This window comes from Saccopteryx bilineata, chromosome 3 (assembly GCF_036850765.1).
Source record: "Saccopteryx bilineata isolate mSacBil1 chromosome 3, mSacBil1_pri_phased_curated, whole genome shotgun sequence".
Lineage (NCBI taxonomy): Eukaryota > Metazoa > Chordata > Mammalia > Chiroptera > Emballonuridae > Saccopteryx > Saccopteryx bilineata.
Window position 1 is genome coordinate 234,439,913 of NC_089492.1, and position 19,321 is coordinate 234,459,233.

The 19,321-nt window shown below is 35.7% G+C and overlaps 1 protein-coding gene across 11 annotated transcripts in view; it reads right to left on the reverse strand.

Moving 5' to 3' along the window:
• MIER1 (MIER1 transcriptional regulator) overlaps positions 1-19,321 on the reverse strand; it is a 58,931-nt gene that overhangs the window by 31,391 nt on the left and 8,219 nt on the right. For 7 of the 11 annotated variants that reach the window (XM_066268927.1, XM_066268931.1, XM_066268930.1 and 4 more), the window contains 2 exons: positions 11,599-11,623; positions 6,363-6,508 (listed from right to left, as the gene is read on the reverse strand). In XM_066268927.1, coding sequence (XP_066125024.1) covers positions 6,363-6,508; positions 11,599-11,623 — 171 coding nt within the window. Of the gene's footprint in view, positions 1-6,362; positions 6,509-11,428; positions 11,466-11,598; positions 11,624-19,321 lie in introns of all 11 variants that reach the window. The other 4 variants (XM_066268926.1, XM_066268925.1, XM_066268928.1 and 1 more) reach the window with 1 other exon arrangement.

A 19,321-nucleotide genomic window follows, 5' to 3' on the forward strand; every position in this document is an offset into this window, starting at 1 on the left:
TAGATATTCCCCTGTAAAACTATGAGTTTTAAGAGTGCATTTGAAAATCAGAAGTAACCTGCGTAGTCCTATTCCCAGCAAGCAAAAGCCTATTTACTATGGAAGTAACTCTGACACCCTTATTAAGATCACCACAACAAATTCTAACCTGTATAACTAATTCTAACAAAACATTTAAATGCTAAACTTATATAACTAAAATATAAATACGTTTTATATTGGTAAGCTTCATGCAAATAAATGCAGAAGCACATATCAGTGCTTTCTTTATGAAAAGCTAGTTTTCACTTCAAATTTTAGAATTCAAATTCTATGAACTTGGCCCTGGCCGGTTGGCTCAGCAGATCATCAGCTCAGTGTGTGGACATCCTGAATTCGATTACCAGCCAGGGCACACAGGAGAAGTGACCTCCACACCCAGTCTTCCTCTCCCGCAGCCATGGCTCAAATGGTTAGAACAAGCTGGCCCTGGGCACTGGAGGTGGCTCCATAACTACGCTTCAAGTGCTAAAATAGTTTGGTTGCCAAGCAACAGAGCAGCAGCCCTGGATGGGCAAAGCATCTCTAGGTAGGGGGTTTGCCTAGTGGATCCTGGTCAGAGCACATGTGGGAGTCTGTCTCTGCCTCCTGTCCTTTTACTTAAAAAAAAAAATCCAACAAACTTAAAACCACAGGCTAAAAAAAAAAAAAAAACACAGGCTATGCAGTTACTGATTACTAATAAATGAATCAACTGTTAGAATTCTGCCACAATTACATCAAAAGTCCATTGTTTTATGCAACAAAAGTGCCAGGAAAAACCACTTATCAATTCCTAACATATCTTTTGCTTCTATAAAAGCAAATCAGGACAAAATCTTGCTCAATTTTTTAACTTTTTTTTAAACTTATTGATCTTAGAGAGAAGGAGAGACACACAGAAACCTCTGTTTCTGTATGTGACCTGACTGAGGATTGAACTGGCAACCTTTGCATATTGAGACTACGCTCTAACCAACTGAGCTATCCAGCCAGGGCTTGCTTTACTTTTTAAATAAAAACAGAAACCAATTTGGTTTGGTTCATACCTGAAGAGTTTATAACTACAGTAAATCCAACACACTGGCCCTGAACTAGATTAGCTATAGGTTACAGATGAACACACTGCTAATTCTGTGCTACATAACCCTATCTGTTCTGAGAAAAGTTAGTATCTGAGAAGGTATAAGACTATATTGTTGAAAAGAATGAGAAAAGATTGTCTGTCTCTTCCCTTCTATGTCCCCTATAGATAATTCTATTTTAATTATTTTTTCCCTAAGGAATGGTCATTTGAAAGCAAACTTGGGGGGCTGTTAGGAAATGGGGAAGGAGGAAGAATAAAGGAGAAACAGGAAAAGACAATCACACGCCCAAAATTTTTAGCAAAGACTATTAATAACTTTGCACTAAATTAAATGTAGCCTATTTTCTGAAATAGAAAATAATAACTATTCCATCTCATAATCTGTTATAACCTGTACTTATCTCCTCTTGAGCAATTACTTAGTTACTTGGGTAATACAGAATGTGAAATGATAGAAATGATAAAATTTCCTCCTTCTATCTAATGGATGGGTTATTCAGAAATAAGAAAATATACCTAAAGTGATAGAAATTTTTGTATATAGAGGCAAATAACTAGAAATAACTGCCTTTCCATTTCATGAATATATGAAGTGACTGTGATTACTAAGTCATTTGTTTCTTTTGATAAGCAAATTATCTATGTCTTTTGAATGGCTTTCCAGCCTCTTCCATAGTTATGACTTCAGGTTCTTTTTTTTTTCTTTTTTTGTATTTTTCTGAAGCTGGAAATGGGGAGAGACAGTCAGACAGACTCCCGCATGCGCCCGACCCGGGATCCACCTGGCACGCCCACCAGGGGCGATGCTCTGCCCACCAGGGGGCGATGCTCTGCCCCTCCAGGGCGTCACTCTGTTACGACCAGAGCCACTCTAGCGCCTGGGGCAGAGGCCAAGGAGCCATCCCCAGCGCCCGGGTCATCTTTGCTCCAATGGAGCCTCAGCTGCGGGAGGGGAAGAGAGAGACAGAGAGGAAGGAGAGGGGGAGGGGTGGAGAAGCAGATGGGCGCTTCTCCTGTGTGCCCTGGCTGGGAATCGAACCCGGGACTTCTACACACCAGGCCGACGCTCTACCACTGAGCCAACTGGCCAGGGCCTGACTTCAGGTTCTTAATATGCTTTTTAACCTATTCTTGAAAAGTTTTCAAAACTATAGTCATAATAATGTTTCGGTCAATGGTGGACCACACACGCAATGGTAATACACCACATAGCCTAGGTGTGTGCTAGGTTATACCCTCTAGGTTTGTGTAAGTGTACTAATTGTGTTCACATACGACCAAAATGCCAAATGACACATTTCTCAGAGCATGTATCTGTTGCTAAGTGGTACATGACCATATACATCACTGCCACTAAGACTAACTATGTTCTTTGGTTTAAATAATATATTGAATTGCTTTGGCACTGTGGAATAAGCCAGCTTTAATCACTAAATAATCTAAAGTGAAACCATCTGACCAGATTTCACTAAATATTAATATGACTTCTTTTCCAGCTCTTTACATGTATATTTTAAAAGTTTCAAACTAAAATTCTGAAACACAGATTAGTCTTCATTACTATAAATACATAAGAATTCACTTTTTTCTATTATATTATGTATCCAAATGCTTCAAGACTGGCACTATGTCTTATTTATTTCTTATGTTCTTTTTACCATGGACCACAGCAGATCATATATGGAATAATTTTAACTTGACCATACCTGATTGATTTATCTATTCATTCAAAACTTTGAGTGACCACTCTTGCTAAGTAATATAAAGTACATTGATTGGTGAATAAAACAGACATGGTCTGTCCTCTCATGGAACTAAAATAGGAGATAGACAATAAATTAAATAAATATAATTACAAATAGTATTAAAAAGCACTGAAATAAGTACAGTGGTTAAAAAAAAAAACAACTAATCAAGGGGCAGGTAAGACCATTTTGAAGAGACAACATTAAGTTCAGACTTAAAAGAATAAGGAGCCAAGGTGGATAGCATATTCCAGAATGGGAATAAGCTGAAAGCCTTGAAGCAGGAAGAAACCAGCACATCAAAAAAAGCACTTAGTGGCTATGGAGTAGCCTGACAGGGGCAGTGTAATACAGGGACGAAGAACCGTACTATGTAGGTGGCCTTGCTGGCCAGGTCAAGGAGCCTGGATTTTCTTCTGGAATAATAGGAAGCCATTGAAAAGTTTTAAACTGGAGGTTAAAATAAACTAATATTTTGAAGAAAAAGACCAGTGTGGCTGCTGTGTAAATATACTGGCGAAGAGTGGCAAGAGGGGAAATGGAGAAAGTAGTTAGGAGGCTACTGCAACAGTCTAGGCTAGAAATAATGGTGACTTGGGTTAGAAAGTGGCAGCAGAAATGAAGAGTTAATTAAGAGATATTTTTGTAGATAGAAATGATAGGCTTATTTGTTTAGGATGGGTATCCAGAATGAAGATGTTCTCTGGTTTCTGACTTAGGCAACAAGGTATACAGTAATACCATTTTTTTTACTGAGACGAAGAAAGGGAAGAAACAGTAGAGAAGGAGAACATCAATCAACAGTCCTATTTTGGACATGTAAAATTTAAAGATGTTTATTGAGATACTGAACCAGAAATATCAAATAGATGGTTATACAAAACTGAAGCAGAGAATATGTTAATATTAGAAAAATAAACTAAGAAACTCAGCCTACAAAGACCATGAGAATAGATCAGACCCTGTAATAGTTTTGGTAACTTCCAAATTTTATGTGCATATAGATTTAAGCCCCAAACACTCTCCCCTTCCCCACAAGATTCTGCCTCAGTATGCCTAGGGCAGTGGTTCTCAAAGTGTGCGCCAAGGGTATACTGGTGCACCATAGAAAATATCCAGGTGCGCCCTATGGTATTCCAGAGAAATATGTGCCTGTTGAGGCCCAAAAAACCAACAGGGTTTTTGGAGTTGAGATTTTTTGGGGACAGAGCTGGGGAAAATTGGCTGTAAGCTAACAGTCTGCCCAACACCCCCACCTCATTTGCCTGATTAGGTTGCAAAAGGCTGTTAAGCTGTGGTGCTAGATTGTTTACACCAGTGGTCCAACCTTTATTGGGCCACAGACCGGTTTAGTGTCAGAAAATATTTTCACGGACTGGCCTTTAGGGTGTGACAAATAAATGCACAAAATAAAATTATGTGACCGGCATAAAAACTGTGGTATTTTTAAATATAATTGTCGAACTTATGAGACAAGCATCAAAGAGTGAGTCTTAGACGGATGTAACAGAGGGAATCTGGTCATTTTAAAAAATAAAACATGGTTCAGACTTAAATATAAATAAAACGGAAATAATGTAAGTTATTTATTCTTTCTCTGTGGACCAGCACCGGTCTGTGGCCTGGGGATTAGGGACCACTGGTTTACACTACCCCCATGTTCCCCGGAAAGACTGGAGGCAAGTTTCTTCTATCCTTTGTTTGGTATAAAGTTAAGATGATATGTATGGTGAGGGTTTTGAATTGATGATTAAACATAAGGAATTGTCTTTTGAAGCCTTTTGGATTTCGATAAAAGAAGAATATTTGGCAATATCTAAAAAAGCTTTGAACATTTTACTACAATTTTCAAGATCCTATTTACATGAATTAGAATTTTCTACCCTCAACACAATAAAGAGTAAAAAGAGAGGAATTCTTCAATGTATTGACAAGGAAATGAGAGTTTGCCTTTCAAATATATGCCCAAACATTGAAGAAATTGCTAGGACACATCAGGCTCATGTTTCTCATAAACACAAGAATAAAAAAACTTAACACATTCACACTGGGACTCGCCAATTTACTAAATCTTACTAAGAATGTATCTATATATATATATAAAAAAATAACTTTTTTTTACCCCTTTTTTACAAATTCTAAAAAGCATAACTCAAAAAATGTAACATAAAAATGATTTTTAATGTCAGAGAAATTTAATTTTGTCATATTTATTTCATTTAATTACCATAAAAGCACACTTGGACTTTATATATTTTTTCTTTAATATTTGACTTAATTATTATAGCATATTTCTCAGAAATTTGTATATAGTGCGCCTACAATTATTTGTAGGATTTTAAATGCATCTCTACTTCAAGAAGTTTGAGAACCACTGGCCTAGGGAGAGGCAAAGAAATCCACATTTTCCAGTTAAGTCCAAGAGTGATTGTGAAGCAGCTGACCCTCACCCTACATTCTGAAAGGCACTTATCTAGAAACGAAAGAAAAGAAAGTCCAGAACTAAAAATTGGAAAATTACAAATTTAAACCCTGGATAAAGGAAGATGAGTCTACAGAGGATACTGAATAGAAAGAAATAGGAAAAACTGGACAGTAGGTTATTTCAGAATTTAAGTACAAGAAAGGAGTGGTAAATTGGGTCAAACACCACTGACAACAGAGAGAAAACTGACCAATGGAAATAATAAAATTATTGGTCCTCTGGATAGGAAGGGGCAGAGACAATCTACAGCACTTTATGGCATAAACAAGAAATGAGAAAGATGACAACTCTTTAATTTTGGCTGTGATGGGGAGTAAAAATAAAAAGTACAGTAACTGGGAGGACATATGGTATGTAAGAAGAAAATTAGGATCCTTACCATCCATTTTGACCCGATACATGGGGTGTCTTAAAAAACTATTTGAGGCCCTGGCCGGTTAGCTCAGTGGTAGAGCATTGGCCTGGCGTGCGGGAGTCCCGGGTTCGATTCCTGGCCAGGGCACACAGGAGAAGCGCCCATCTGCTTCTCCACCCCTCCCCCTCTCCTTCCTCTCTGTCTCTCTCTTCCCCTCCCGCAGCCAAGGCTCCATTGAAGCAAAGTTTGCCCGGGCGCTGAGGATGGCTCTGTGGCCTCTGCCTCAGGCGCTAGAATGGCTCTGATTGCGGCAGATCGGCGCCCCAGATGGGCAGAGCGTCGCCCCCTGGTGGGCGTGCCAGGTGGATCCCAGTCGGGCGCATGCGGGAGTCTGTCTGACAGCCTCCCCATTTCCAACTTCAGAAAAATACAAAAACAAAACAAAACAAAAACTATTTGAACTTTTTTACATAATAAAGTTACCTTAAAAAAAAAAAGGCCATTCATTTCAAACTTTAAACATCCCACCTATGACCACACAGAATTTTCAGTATCATTTGTATATACCATCCCCTTTCTCCCAAACACAGGTAGAGAACCAAAATTTCAAGTATTTCTTCTCTCCACAATAAACTTACAAAAGCTCATCCTCTAGTTCTTACTGTTATTTACCCTTGCAAGATCCTCTATTTCAGAACTGAAGTTTGTTTCTCCTTCCATCATTTCCTCTTCTTCTAATGTTCGTTCATCATCAAAATCATGAACCAGCATGTCAGCTGATGGATCAAATTCATGGTCATCGGATGTTGCTGAACCTCCTGGTAAAGAATATTTTTAAAAGTTTGGTAAATCAAATTAAGTGTATCTTAATACTAATATACTATATATGCTATATGAAGCACCAAAGCTATGCAAATCAATTACTGTTTATTGTTTTTAGAAATTCTTGCCCTTACACATAACCCGCTCCCCAAATCTTCTCTAAGGGATTTAAGGGATTATTTTTTGCCTGTCTCATCTCTATACAGTTACAACTACAAAACTGGGGAGTGGGAGGTACAGATTTTAAAAGGTATATACAGCATTTAAAACATTAAAACATCTAAACATAAAACTTGAGTTGTGAAAAATCAATGGACATATCAAATAAAAATTATCTTTTGTGGGGAAAAAGTCACAATTCTTAATCATTTGATTGATATTTAATAGAACCAATGAGTATGAACCCTTATGGCCTCTGAGGAAAATATAGTCTTATGAAATAGTCATTTGAATATATAGTCTAATGAAAATAAAGCCACAGCTGAACATTATTCTTCTATTAACATTTCCATGAAAATTTATTCTTATAGGTAACTGTCCTTAAGTTACTTAGATGACTTTTATATGAAATAACACAAAATATAAAAACAAAATGTATTAAAATTGTATACAGAACTCATCAGCAGAATTAAAAATAAACTAGTAGGTAACTGATGTGTAAGCAAATCTATTTTTAGCCTGGTGGTTGAGGAATACTGCTGTACTCAATAGGTCAGCCCTTTAATAATAGACTACAAATGCTGGGCATACATATTGTGAAAACTAATTCCACATCTGGCTATTGTCAAACATGGATTTGTGTTAGCAGAAGCATTGTTTACTAATAAACAAATGAATTAATTATTTAACATTAAAAGGTCAATTTAAGTTTAAACTCCTAAAAGTATTAATAGATGCACCTACCCTTCCATTTCACTCCAATATAAATACCAATAAGTAAAACAAGGTGATATACATTGCTCATTTGTTGAAATACAGATTAGAGGGGGAAGGAAATGCCAAAAGCTCTGGGTTAATGTTACCTCCCACAATTTTTAGAATAAGAACCATATTTTGAATGCTTACTATGTACCAAATACTATGCACTGCACATAAATTATTTCAGTTAATCTTCAAAAAATTCTATGAAGAACAAAAAGGAAAACTTGAGGCTCAGAGAGTTAAGTAGCTTGTTTAAACTCCTAGAGCCAGTAGGTGGCAAGGTGGAATTTGAATCCTGGGCCTGCTAATTCCAATGCAGTGTACTCTTACTGCCCTTTGTTGAGTCACAGCCTCAGAAAGAGTAGGTATCCTGCCTCAAAGAATACTTGAAGAGAGCCTATATTTACTATGATGAGTGAAACAGCAAGTCAGGTCAGAGGGCAAAGCACTTAGAAGTTATTGTATTCTCTGAGAAACAATAACATTGATATTAAACATAAAATAATTAAGTATTTAATTGCTAAATTAGGTATCCTACAGTATAATACAAAGGAGTTAACAAATTATCAAAGTTTTAGAATGACTTACAAAATAAAACCATTAAGAAAAGTATACTATCTTGATTTCTTTTGGGAATTAAGAAAACCATAGCATGATTTACCAGGACATTAATACTGACTGAGGGACTTGCAGTTTGAGAACCACAAATTTAGTTGTAGTTTTGTCCCAATCGTCATCCCTTCTGAATGTTTCATGAAAAAATGCTCCCAAAACTTTTCAGTTTGCCTAGCAATCTTCTATGACACTTAATAATTATGTATTCCTATAAATGATACTATACTTTTCTTATTCCTGATATACAGAAAGATCCTAACACACCTTGAATGACCACTTTGTATTACTATTATCCTAATTATAATATAATTCCTATTGGATGCAAATATTGTCAAAATAACCATACTTAATTCCTACATACCCTCTTTTACCAATTAAAAAAAAATCAAACTCACATAATTATAAAGACCAAATCATGACTCTTATATGACTTAACTGAAGTCCCCAATTTTGTCATTATATGCAAAGCCAATTACATTTAAAGCCTTGTCAATTCCCCCTCCCTACATGAAATAATGTGAACTATTTTTCCTTTTTCACTCTAATTCCTTTCCCCACAGACACTGTACTGTTTTTTTTGTGTGTGTTTTTTTTTTTTACAGAGACAGAGATAGACAGGATAGAGATATCCCTCAGAGAGAGGGATAGACAGGAGCAGACAGACAGGAACGGAGAGAGATGAGAAGCATCAATCATTAGTTTTTCGTTGTGCACTGCGATACCTTAGCTGTTCATGGATTGCTTTCTCATATGTGCCTTGACCGTGGGCCTTCAGCAGACAGAGTAACCCCTTGCTCGAGCCAGCGACCTTGGGTCCAAGCTGGCGAGCTTTTCCTCAAACCAGATGAGCCTGTGCTCAAGCTAGTGACCTCGGGGTCTCGAACCTGGTCCTCGGCATCCCAGTCCGACGCTCTATCCACTGCGCCACCGCCTGGTCAGGCCACTGCACTGTTTTTATAAACTTTCAATTTTCTTGCCTTAATCTGACTTCTTTGTTTTACCTGGTTTCTTTTTATTTTGTTCTTTGGGATTAAATAATCATTCTATTTTTTTATTTTAGTTACTAAGGCCCATCATTAGGCTGCCTCCTACAAGGAAAAAGTCTCAAAAATAAAGTGATTTGGCATAGGAAGTCTGATGCTTTGTGTAAATAAATAGTATCTCTCAGTTAAAGCCAGTTATCAGCACTTTGTCATAAAATTACATCCTACTGCAAAACTATTAAAAGGTACTTTACATTATTTCAAACATTCAAAATATAAATTCAGTTTATATCATGTGCACTCATTAAATTATTACCTTCCCTCTCTAAACCCCCAGTTCTAATGGCTACTAATCTTATAGGTTAAACCTTGTATCATGCCACCACACTGGTTTAGAATGATGGAGTCTATCGACAAACTACTTAACCTAGGTCATGTGACTGTTACTAGAATAAATTCCGAAGTGTAAATGTTACAAAGGACAGAGCCTTTCACAAGAAAAAACAGAATCATATATTTTTTTACATGAAGCCTCCATTCCTTATTTTGCCCAACTTTTTATTATATGTTAACATCTTTTATATTAATATCTTTTAAGAACAATAAACATTCCCTTGGGCTGAAGCCTAATATTAAAAACACTATCTCCAAAGATCTTCCTTAGTCTCAAAACAATTAAAAAAAACACACCCCAAGATTCAATCTGTTTGTATAAGCATTCAGCAAGTAGTAAAGGGCATCAAAGACATTTGTATTCTCCAAGCTCTACTATTCTTCCAGTTCAGCCTAGACTGATTCAAATGCAAAGGCAACTGAGAAAGCTGTTTGTTAATATCATTTTTGGAGAAATTATTTTTATGTACCTATGTATTACCTGATGAATGCCTCAAAAATTTATGTAACATTATCTAAAACTCAGTCTATCTGCAAAGTCACAATATTAATAAAACCAACTAGAGCCTATTTTTTTCAATGAAAGTGATTTCTATGTTTAAAAGAAAAGAAATTAAGAACAATTCCAAGTCCTATGCTTGAAAGAAAAAGAAATTAGGAACAATTTCAAGCCCTACAAAGGATATGGTAATCTATCAATATTTTTATCTGAGGTCAAACTAATTTCAACCTCAACTATCCATAACATATTTATAAACCAGGAAGTTGAAATAAATAGGACAAAATCAACTGTCAATTTAGCATACTAGTCATTTAGAAGGAATTTGGAAGTATTCTAATCCAAACCCCCTACTTAATGCATTACCCTACACAGAGTGCAACGATATGTGTTCATGAAAGAACCTCGATCAATTAAAATAAACCTAACATTACGCAAGCATTTTTATAAACTTTCTAAAATTTAAAACACAAAAAGGTTACTGCTTCAATAATCTGGAAAATTCAGTAATACATCATAACTAAATATTATGCGAGACGCTTTCAAATAAAGTATAACAATGCCTCAGAAAGCTCTCTCTCTCTCTTCTTTGTAGTGGGTTGTCCCTTAATTCAAGTACTCCAATGACTTGGACACCAAGTCAGAAATACTGGTACCAAATTCTTTCCTGCCTGCTGTTTAGCTCCAACCAATTGTTGCCACACAGAAATGCTATACTCAGTGGAGCTGGAACCTGTGATTGGTCAGGAGAAGCCTAAATATAAATTTTTATATAAAACATTCAAAATTTTAAGATCACTATATTGGCCAAACAAAAACATTTATTTGTGGCCCAGATTTGGTCCAAAGATCACAACTCATTAGTTAGGAAAAAATATATATGTATTGTATTGGAAGAATACAAAAATCCAGAGATATATGGTCAGTGGATAAAAACTGATCCTATTCAAATGTAAAAATAACCTCCTTAATTTACAGTATTAAATATTCATTTGTTGAATGTTTTCCTTATTTTATTTTTCCTTCCTTCACAAAATGTTTAAACAATTTCTCTCTCAAATACAATGCTTTCAATGTCCTGTACAAGAAAATATTTCTAAGCTATTAGAATTCCTTTTTTAACTAAGAGACATTGATAAGAGTGTGGTGGTTAAGGGGGGGAGGGGGGAATGGGAGAGGGAAAGGGGGAGGGGGAGGGGCACAAAGAAAACAAGATAGAAGGTGACAGAGGACAATCTGACTTTGGGTGATGGGTATGCATCATAATTGAACGACAAGATACCCTGGACTTGTTATCTTTGAATATATGTATCCTGATTTATTGATGTCACCCCATTAAAAAAATAAAATTATTTAAAAAAAAAAAAAAAAAAGAATTCCTTTTTTAAAAACTTCATATATACTTCAAGTCTAATAACAATTAAGAACTATAAGAGATACACGTAGAAATTAAAAAAACAGAGAACCCACAAACAGTCACGAGGTTGAACTCATAGCAGCCTCACCTGTACTTTCATGGGCAGTCAAATATTTCATCCATTTCTTTTTCCCCAGAGAAAAGAAGCATTCAGAAGAAAAGTAAGTCAGATGATAGTCTAAGGCCTCTACCCTTGATGCAACTAATAGAACAAATGTTAGTCAAATAGAGATTATAAAAAATATAGAAAATACTTACCTGGACTTGAAGACTCAACAGATGGCTAAGGAGGGGAGAAAAGAAGAAAAATTAGCATTTTTGTGTAGTAATCTTTACAAACATTACAGAAATTATTCAATTACTAATGACACCAAAAATTAGTGTTTTAATATCTGAATTGTATAAAACAAAACTTCCCATAGAATCCTTTCTCTATTTGTTTAAACATATAAGAAAATTCAAAACACTCCTGAGTCTAGAAACAAAGACAACAATATAGAATTGAATCAGATTTTTAAAGGCAAATAGAGGTCTAATAACATGTTGTCGAAGAGATATATTTTAATTTTGAAATTTTCTGAAATAGGCTCGCCTATCAATAATGGAAGCTATGTACAAGGTTTTTTATCAAGCTGATCTCTGTCTTAAAATGTGTATGAGAATGGAGGCGGAAACAATTTAAGACATTATTTTAGCTAAAAATTAGACTGCAAGCAAGCAAAAGGAAAAATTAAAATGTTACATAAGCATCAAACAGTATATTAAGGTTAACTTTACTAACCAACAATACACTTGTAATTTATCACAAAATTAGCAACCTTTCATGCTAAGTCTAGAGAGGTTATTTATCTGATAGAAAACCACAAAGACTCTAAATTATAACACTCCTATTGTACCATTCAACCTGTCATAAATTTAATCACATATATCTGGAAAACTTAAAGATAAAACTGTTAGCAACTTATTTCAGTAGTATCACCACTTGAGAGTTTGTGGCTGTGTTCTATCTCACCTCAATTATAATCAAGTCATGTATAAACATAAAATCCTGCAAGATAAATTCAGTAACAAATTCAAAAGATGCTTCAAATGACAAACTTTACAACTAAAACCTTGCCTATTCATTCAGAGCTATTTCATGCCCAGTAGATGGCAGAGACACTGCAAGGGCAAAAGCACTTGCAAAGAGAAAGCATATATTCTAGTATTTTCTTTCCTTCTTTCTTTTAGGTAATAGCACTGAAACGCAAGAACAAAATAGAAATGAGGAATGTGCCCAATACTTCAAAAGCTGGGCATCTAAGACAAATTTTTGTAAGGTGTTAAAACTCGATTTTGAAAACTGTCCAGCGTATGTTATTGTAAAGTATACACTCCAAATTCCATGTGGTGACTTGGATTCTTTTGAGGCACACTTTTTAAACGGTCTTATTTTTTTCCTTTTAATTCTTACAAGAGAATGGTTCTTGCCTACAGTATTGTCTTGTTCTAACAAAAGACTGACACTATTTAGCATTGTATATTTTCAAGTGCCACCATCTTTAAGTCACTCTATCACAACCATCAGAACAGTGCTACTTATTGAGTTCCTCTAATGGGAAGCTGAAGAATAGAATGAGAGAATAGAATTGAGGTAGCCATAAAAAGGGTGTCTAGTTTACTTAGCATCTTTCAGACAGAGCTACACATTTCTGGCTGAAAATGAATTTAACCACTACACAAATTATTACTCAGCAAATCAATATTTAAAAGAATTAACCTGCTTTTATGTCATGTAATTATACTTTATTTCCCAAGTGTAAGCTCAACCTCTGTCCAAGGCTACAGCAATGTTCACGACTATCTTCATCTGGTCCCAGGTTCACTATCCATAGAGTAAGTAGCCTTACAATGCTGTTTTTCCTTTTAAGTAAACTTTTGAAACAGGTATATATTGCATAAAAAAGAAAAATCAGCATTTCTTTCAATTAGGAGCTTAAAATAAATGGTTTTCTGAGAATTTAATTTCTTTTGAGCATTCCAATAATTATTCCACTGAATGGTCTTCCATTAAAAAGACTTTCTGATTAAAAATGTTATTCTGAATAATAAATGGTACATTTTCACTGATGTTAGATATTGGTAATAACAGAGATATACTGAATTGTGAATAGTGTCTGTACACTTCAGTTTGTAAAAGGCCTCAAATAGCACTAAATGCCAATAAATACCATACTGATTGTTGTCTTTATTAGTAAATGGTTATCAGTTCAAGGTTCTGAAAAAGGCCACAAGTTATTTCCCATTCACTAAGATATCAAATGTCTCAAGGACTGGTAGCATTTGTGAGTATAGCTGGCATAAAGTAGAAAACCTAGTATTCAAAGACAGCATTAATGATTGTATTATGTCAGACGTATGGAATGTTTCAAAACCATAACTTGACTGATGGTATATCTAGATTAGGACAGGGGGAAGGGAAGTAGGGATGGTTTGTCTACATACACATTTTTAGTGTTCTATATTCAAAATGAAATTCCACTGTATTGGTGTGGGGAGTGTGGGAATGACATCAGTTTCTTGAAAGTAATCATATCTAATTGAATAAAACAGGATCAATAACCAATGTCAACCAAATAAATTTAATTTTTTTAAAAAAAGAAACTGTGATTGATTATTCTAAAAAATAAATAAAGAGGAGCTGCTAGAAAACTGGCATTTTGGGAACAGTTTATATTGTAAAACATTACTTTTGCCCAACCAACAAACAAAATGATTACCCTTCAAAACATGAGTTTAATATCATAATACACGATATTTCAGTATGGAATGCAGGCATTCTTTAGGCATTCAAAACAGCAAAACTAGTTTACATTTACAATATATATGGTAGTATATATTTTCAAGTGCATAAAGTTACTTGATCATTACCATAAACCTGGCAATAACACCTTCCCTGCCTACCTCATTTTATTACATTAGCAAACCCAGGGAGACAAAGTGAATTTGATCAAGGTTCTGTGGTAAGTGAAGAAGGTGGAACCCCTCCCACTCTCGCCTCTCACTATTCTCCTACAGCCATGGCTCGATTGGAGCAAGTTGGCCCCAGAAACTGAGGATGGCTCCATGGCCTCAGCCTCAGGCAGTAAGAGTTCAGTTGCTGAGCAATGGAGCAACACCCCAGGTGGGCAGAGCATTGCCTCCCTAGTGGGCTTGCCAGGTGGATTCCAGTTCGGGGTGCATGCGGAGGTCTGTCTCTGACTCTCCTCCTCTCACTGAATAAAAAGAAAAAAAATTCTCTTCATTTCCTTTCTTCTTTACCCTTACTTTCTTTTTCTTTTTAAAATGGTTTTCATCTGTTCAAAGAAGGTTAAAATGTGACTATAAATTGTCATTTGTTATGTCAGACTATTATCTAGTCTTCTTAGGAACTGGAACCTGTACCTCTAACCAATACCCTCTAGAAAAACTGCAACAATCTATCATTAATGACTACAGTGAACTGGAAAGGGGAAATGTGGAAAAAATAAAATAAAACTAAAGCCGTATAGCCGGGATCGGGAACCTATGGCTCATGAGCCAGATGTGGCTCTTTTGATGGCTGCTTCTGGCTCACAGACAAATCTTTAATTAAAAAAGTAATAAGGCCCTGGCCGGTTGGCTCAGTGGTAGAGCGTCGGCCTGGCATGCAGAAGTCCCGGGTTCAATTCCCGGCCAGGGCACACAGGAGAAGCGCCCATTTGCTTCTCCTCCCCTCCCCCTCTCCTTCCTCTCTGTCTCTCTCTTCCCCTCCCGCAGCCAAGGCTCCACTGGAGCAAAGATGGCCCAGGCGCCGGGGATGGCTCCTTGGCCTCTGCCCCAGGTGCTAGAGTGGCTCTGGTCTCGACAGAGCGACGCCCGGAGGGGCAGAGCATTGCCCCCTGGTGGGCGTGCCGGGTGGATCCCGGTCGGGCGCATGAGGGAGTCTGTCTGACTGTCTCTCCCGTTTCCAGCTTCAGAAAAATACAAAAAAAAAAAGTAATAACGTTAAAAATATAAAACATTCTCATGTATTACAATCCATTCATTTCCTACCACTCATGTTCATGGTTGCAGGTGGCTGGAGCCAATCACAGCTGTCCTCCGGGACAACACCAAATTTTTATTGGATAAAGCCTAATGTACATGGGTCGTTGTATGGCTCTCACGGAATTACATTTTAAAATATGTGGCGTTTATGGCTCTCTCAGCCAAAAATGTTTCCAACCCCTGCGGGAGTTACAGGTACTCACTTGTAACAATATTTTAGAAAAAGCTCAAATTATAAAATGTAAGCAGTAAAGTTTTTACATTGGGGATTAAAATGTATTTTAAAATACACTCATATATTATGGTAAAAATGAGTTAGTTTAACTCCTATGGAAATCATGTTGGCAAAATAAACTTACCTACTGATATACTTAATAAAAAACACCAAGATGTATAATAATGGTCATTACCACATAGTTGTTCATAGCAAGCTGAGAAATTTTTTTTAATAAAGTCCATCATTTAGTTAGAAATGGAAATACAGTTCTTCCAAGTAATGAAACACTATTACTCCATTAATAAGAATGAGACAGATGTGTTTGTATTGATTGAATACATACATACAAACAAAAGTGTAGAGGAAGAGAGTAAATTGGGCTAGATAGAATACACATAAATTTTCCCCCCCAAAAGGATACACAAGAATCTATTAACAATAGTTGCCAGTAGGGAATGGGTTGGGGAGAAAAGGCTCCCCCCCCTCACACTTCGTAACCTTTCTGTACTGTTGGAATTTCTAACTACTTGCAAGCATTACTACTAGTTTAATAAAGTCAGTAGGAGATCATCTTCTGGAATTATGAGACAGTTTCACTTTCTTTCTTTACTCTTCGATTAAAAAAAAACTCATAGTTCTTGCCACTATTTTTTCCTGTACAAGTCTATAAATTTGAAAAATAACCTCATTTTCATTTAGGTACAAATACAATTGTTTGAGATGGAAAACAACACCAGACATACACATATACCATACTATGAGTAGGCTAAATAGAATTTAAAAAATAAACTCTATTAACTTTTACAGCAATTTTTATACCTTGACCTGCACAATTTAGTCAATCAAGTTGTTAATAGTTATAACAAGTATTCAATGTCTCAGATCTGTTAACATATTTTTTTATTTTTCTAGAACACGGTGAGAAATATCCCATACACCAGAAAACTATCAACTGGAAGAGAGTAAAAAATCAATTATGTAGAATGTTACCATTATTAATAAATAAGATAGTAAAACTACAAAGTAATCATTAGATTCTTTAATTCTAGGCAATCAAAAGCATGTTTTCATTGAGTATAACTATCTAAATTAATTTTCCCCCTCAAACCAAGTCCACCACTACCATCACCTACTTAGTAATGTAAACACTAAATCAATAAATCGGAGAATCTTACACAGATGGGCATGAGGATAGGAGCCAACGAGCTAAGGGCTCTATTCCACAGTGGAAAAGGCAGGGAGGACTATCTATGCCCAGGGCTCATCCATCCTTCTTCCTCCATACAAAACAAATCACTTAACTTTGCTGTAACCCTGAGGAATTCTAGAGCATAAAAAGGTTAAGTAATTCTTGGAGTAAAAATTAGCAAATTTACTACAGTAGTAATAATTTAGAGGATGAAGTGCTATGAATTTAGAAGCCTATGCTCCAGTCTTAACTATGTCACAAACTGGTTCTAGCCTTAATTGTGCCACAGACTAACTGCATGACCTATGACAAATTACATAAACTCTTTCCTTAGTTTCATTTTCTCTAAGATTTACATTTCTTCAAGTTTAGTTCAAATTCCTTTGTGATCTACGCTCTTTAACTTTTATTATGAATTTCTCAGAAGACATACTACTACTTAAGGAGCACTTAACTAAATAAATGGGATATGTTTAACAGACTCTTCTAAATGTATTTTTTTTTTATCTAGGACTACCGGATCTCAATTTGCAAAAAAGCTTTCTGGGGGTGCTTCTTTATGAATTTCACATCTACATAAGTATAATTATAACAGTCATTCTTCTAAGCCATAGAATAAGTCAAACAGAATGGGTCCCAAGCAAAAAATGATACTTTAACTAAAATGAATTTAGGGACTTAATCTGAACTTCAAACAAGAAATTTCTATATAGCTAATTACTTTTCATAAAGGCATGCTAAGTTTCAATGGCAATGTTTTATTTCAGAAAATTAGTCTCACAAGAATCCCCTAAAACTTATTCACTCTATATGTTCCCAACCAACCTTTCCTATCTCATCAAGGACTTTGACTATTACTTCTTCTAAATTAAGCTTTTAAGACATCTCATGCATTGGTACTCTTGATTACTTTTGATAAATCCTTACTAGCTCTGAAGTATATAAATACTAAAAATAAATTTCATTACCAGTATGGAGATTTAAAACCTAAACTCACTGTAGTGAAACAAGTTTTGTTTACAATAGGAATTAATACTATCAAGTATAGCGTCAAGATGATGAATCCCCTTTACTTAAAAACCAAAACCCCTGGCCTGACCAGACGGTGGCGCAGTGGACAGAGCCTTGGACTGGGATGCGGAGGACCCAGGTTTGAGACCCCAAGGTCGCCAGCTTGAGCGTGGGCTCATTTGGTTTGAGCAAAAATTCACCAGCTTGGACCCAAGGTTGCTGGCTTGAGCAAGAAGTTACTCGGTCTGCTGAAAGCCCATGGTCAAGGCACATATGAGAAAGCAATCGATGTACAACTAAGGCGTCGCAATGAAAAACTGATGATTGATGCTTCTCATCTCTCCGTTCCTGTCTGTCTGTCCCTGTCTATCCCTCTCTCTGACTCTGTAAAAAACAAAAAAAAACAAAAAAAAACAAAATATACCCAAAAGATGTTAAGCAAGAAGTTTTTATTATTTTCAAGATTTTACTTATTAATTTTGGAGAGAATAGAGAGAAAGAAAGGTGGAGGGAGAAGGAAGCATCAACTCATAATTGCTTCTCATAATGTGCCTTGACAAGGCAAGTCCTGGGTTTGAAACCAGTGACCTCAGCATTCCAGGTCCACACTCTATCCCCTGTGCCACTACAGGTCAGGCACAAGTAGTATGTTTTTAAAAGAAACGAATGGATAGACGCGATAGTGAATATACAGATCATGTGTAATTTTTAGATATATTAGAATAAACACAGAAAGGAAAGTCCATTCAATTTTCTTCTCTTTATATAACAGCAATATTGCCGAGGTGAAAAGATAAAGCCACAGTGTAGCGCAAGACCTTTTTTTCCTCCCTAAAGAAAAAGTACCTTTTGTGTTTACAAATTCTGAAATAAAAGACAAAATTCCTTCCCAAAGGTCTCTATACCACATTCCTGATAAAATCCAAAGAATTAACTATAGTATTTCTTTCTTATTCTTTCTCACCGCTTTTGAAAAACTGTGACTGCCCGGTAATTTCCTTCCTTAAGTGTGACTAGAAGAGCCTCCTTTTATAAAGTTGATAAATAACTTTAAGGGCAATGAAAAATATTACCAAAAAGTATTTAAAAAGGTAGCATGTGTCATTTCTTCCAAGCATATTAAATGTTTTTAATGTTAACACAATTTGAAGAATCATTAAATAAATACTTCCTATTATGGATTGAGATGATCAAACCAAGTACCAAAAAGGGTATATTTTATTTATATCTAAAGTAATTTGTATTCAAGAATTAAATATTTTTTCCAGAAAAATAAATAAATATATAAATAAAAAGCCCAGAGTCATTCTACTATGTAGGAAATAAGAACAAAAAAATCCCAGGAAGCACAATACTTACATTTTTCTATGGAGACATACTATACTTTTTCAATAACCGGTTTTCCCTCAGATTTATCGAATAAATGCATACTGTTGCCTTGTGCTGTTATTTTACCAGTTAGCTTCAATCCCCTAGTCTTCTTAACTAGAGGTATAAATTAGGTAGCATTTGAACTA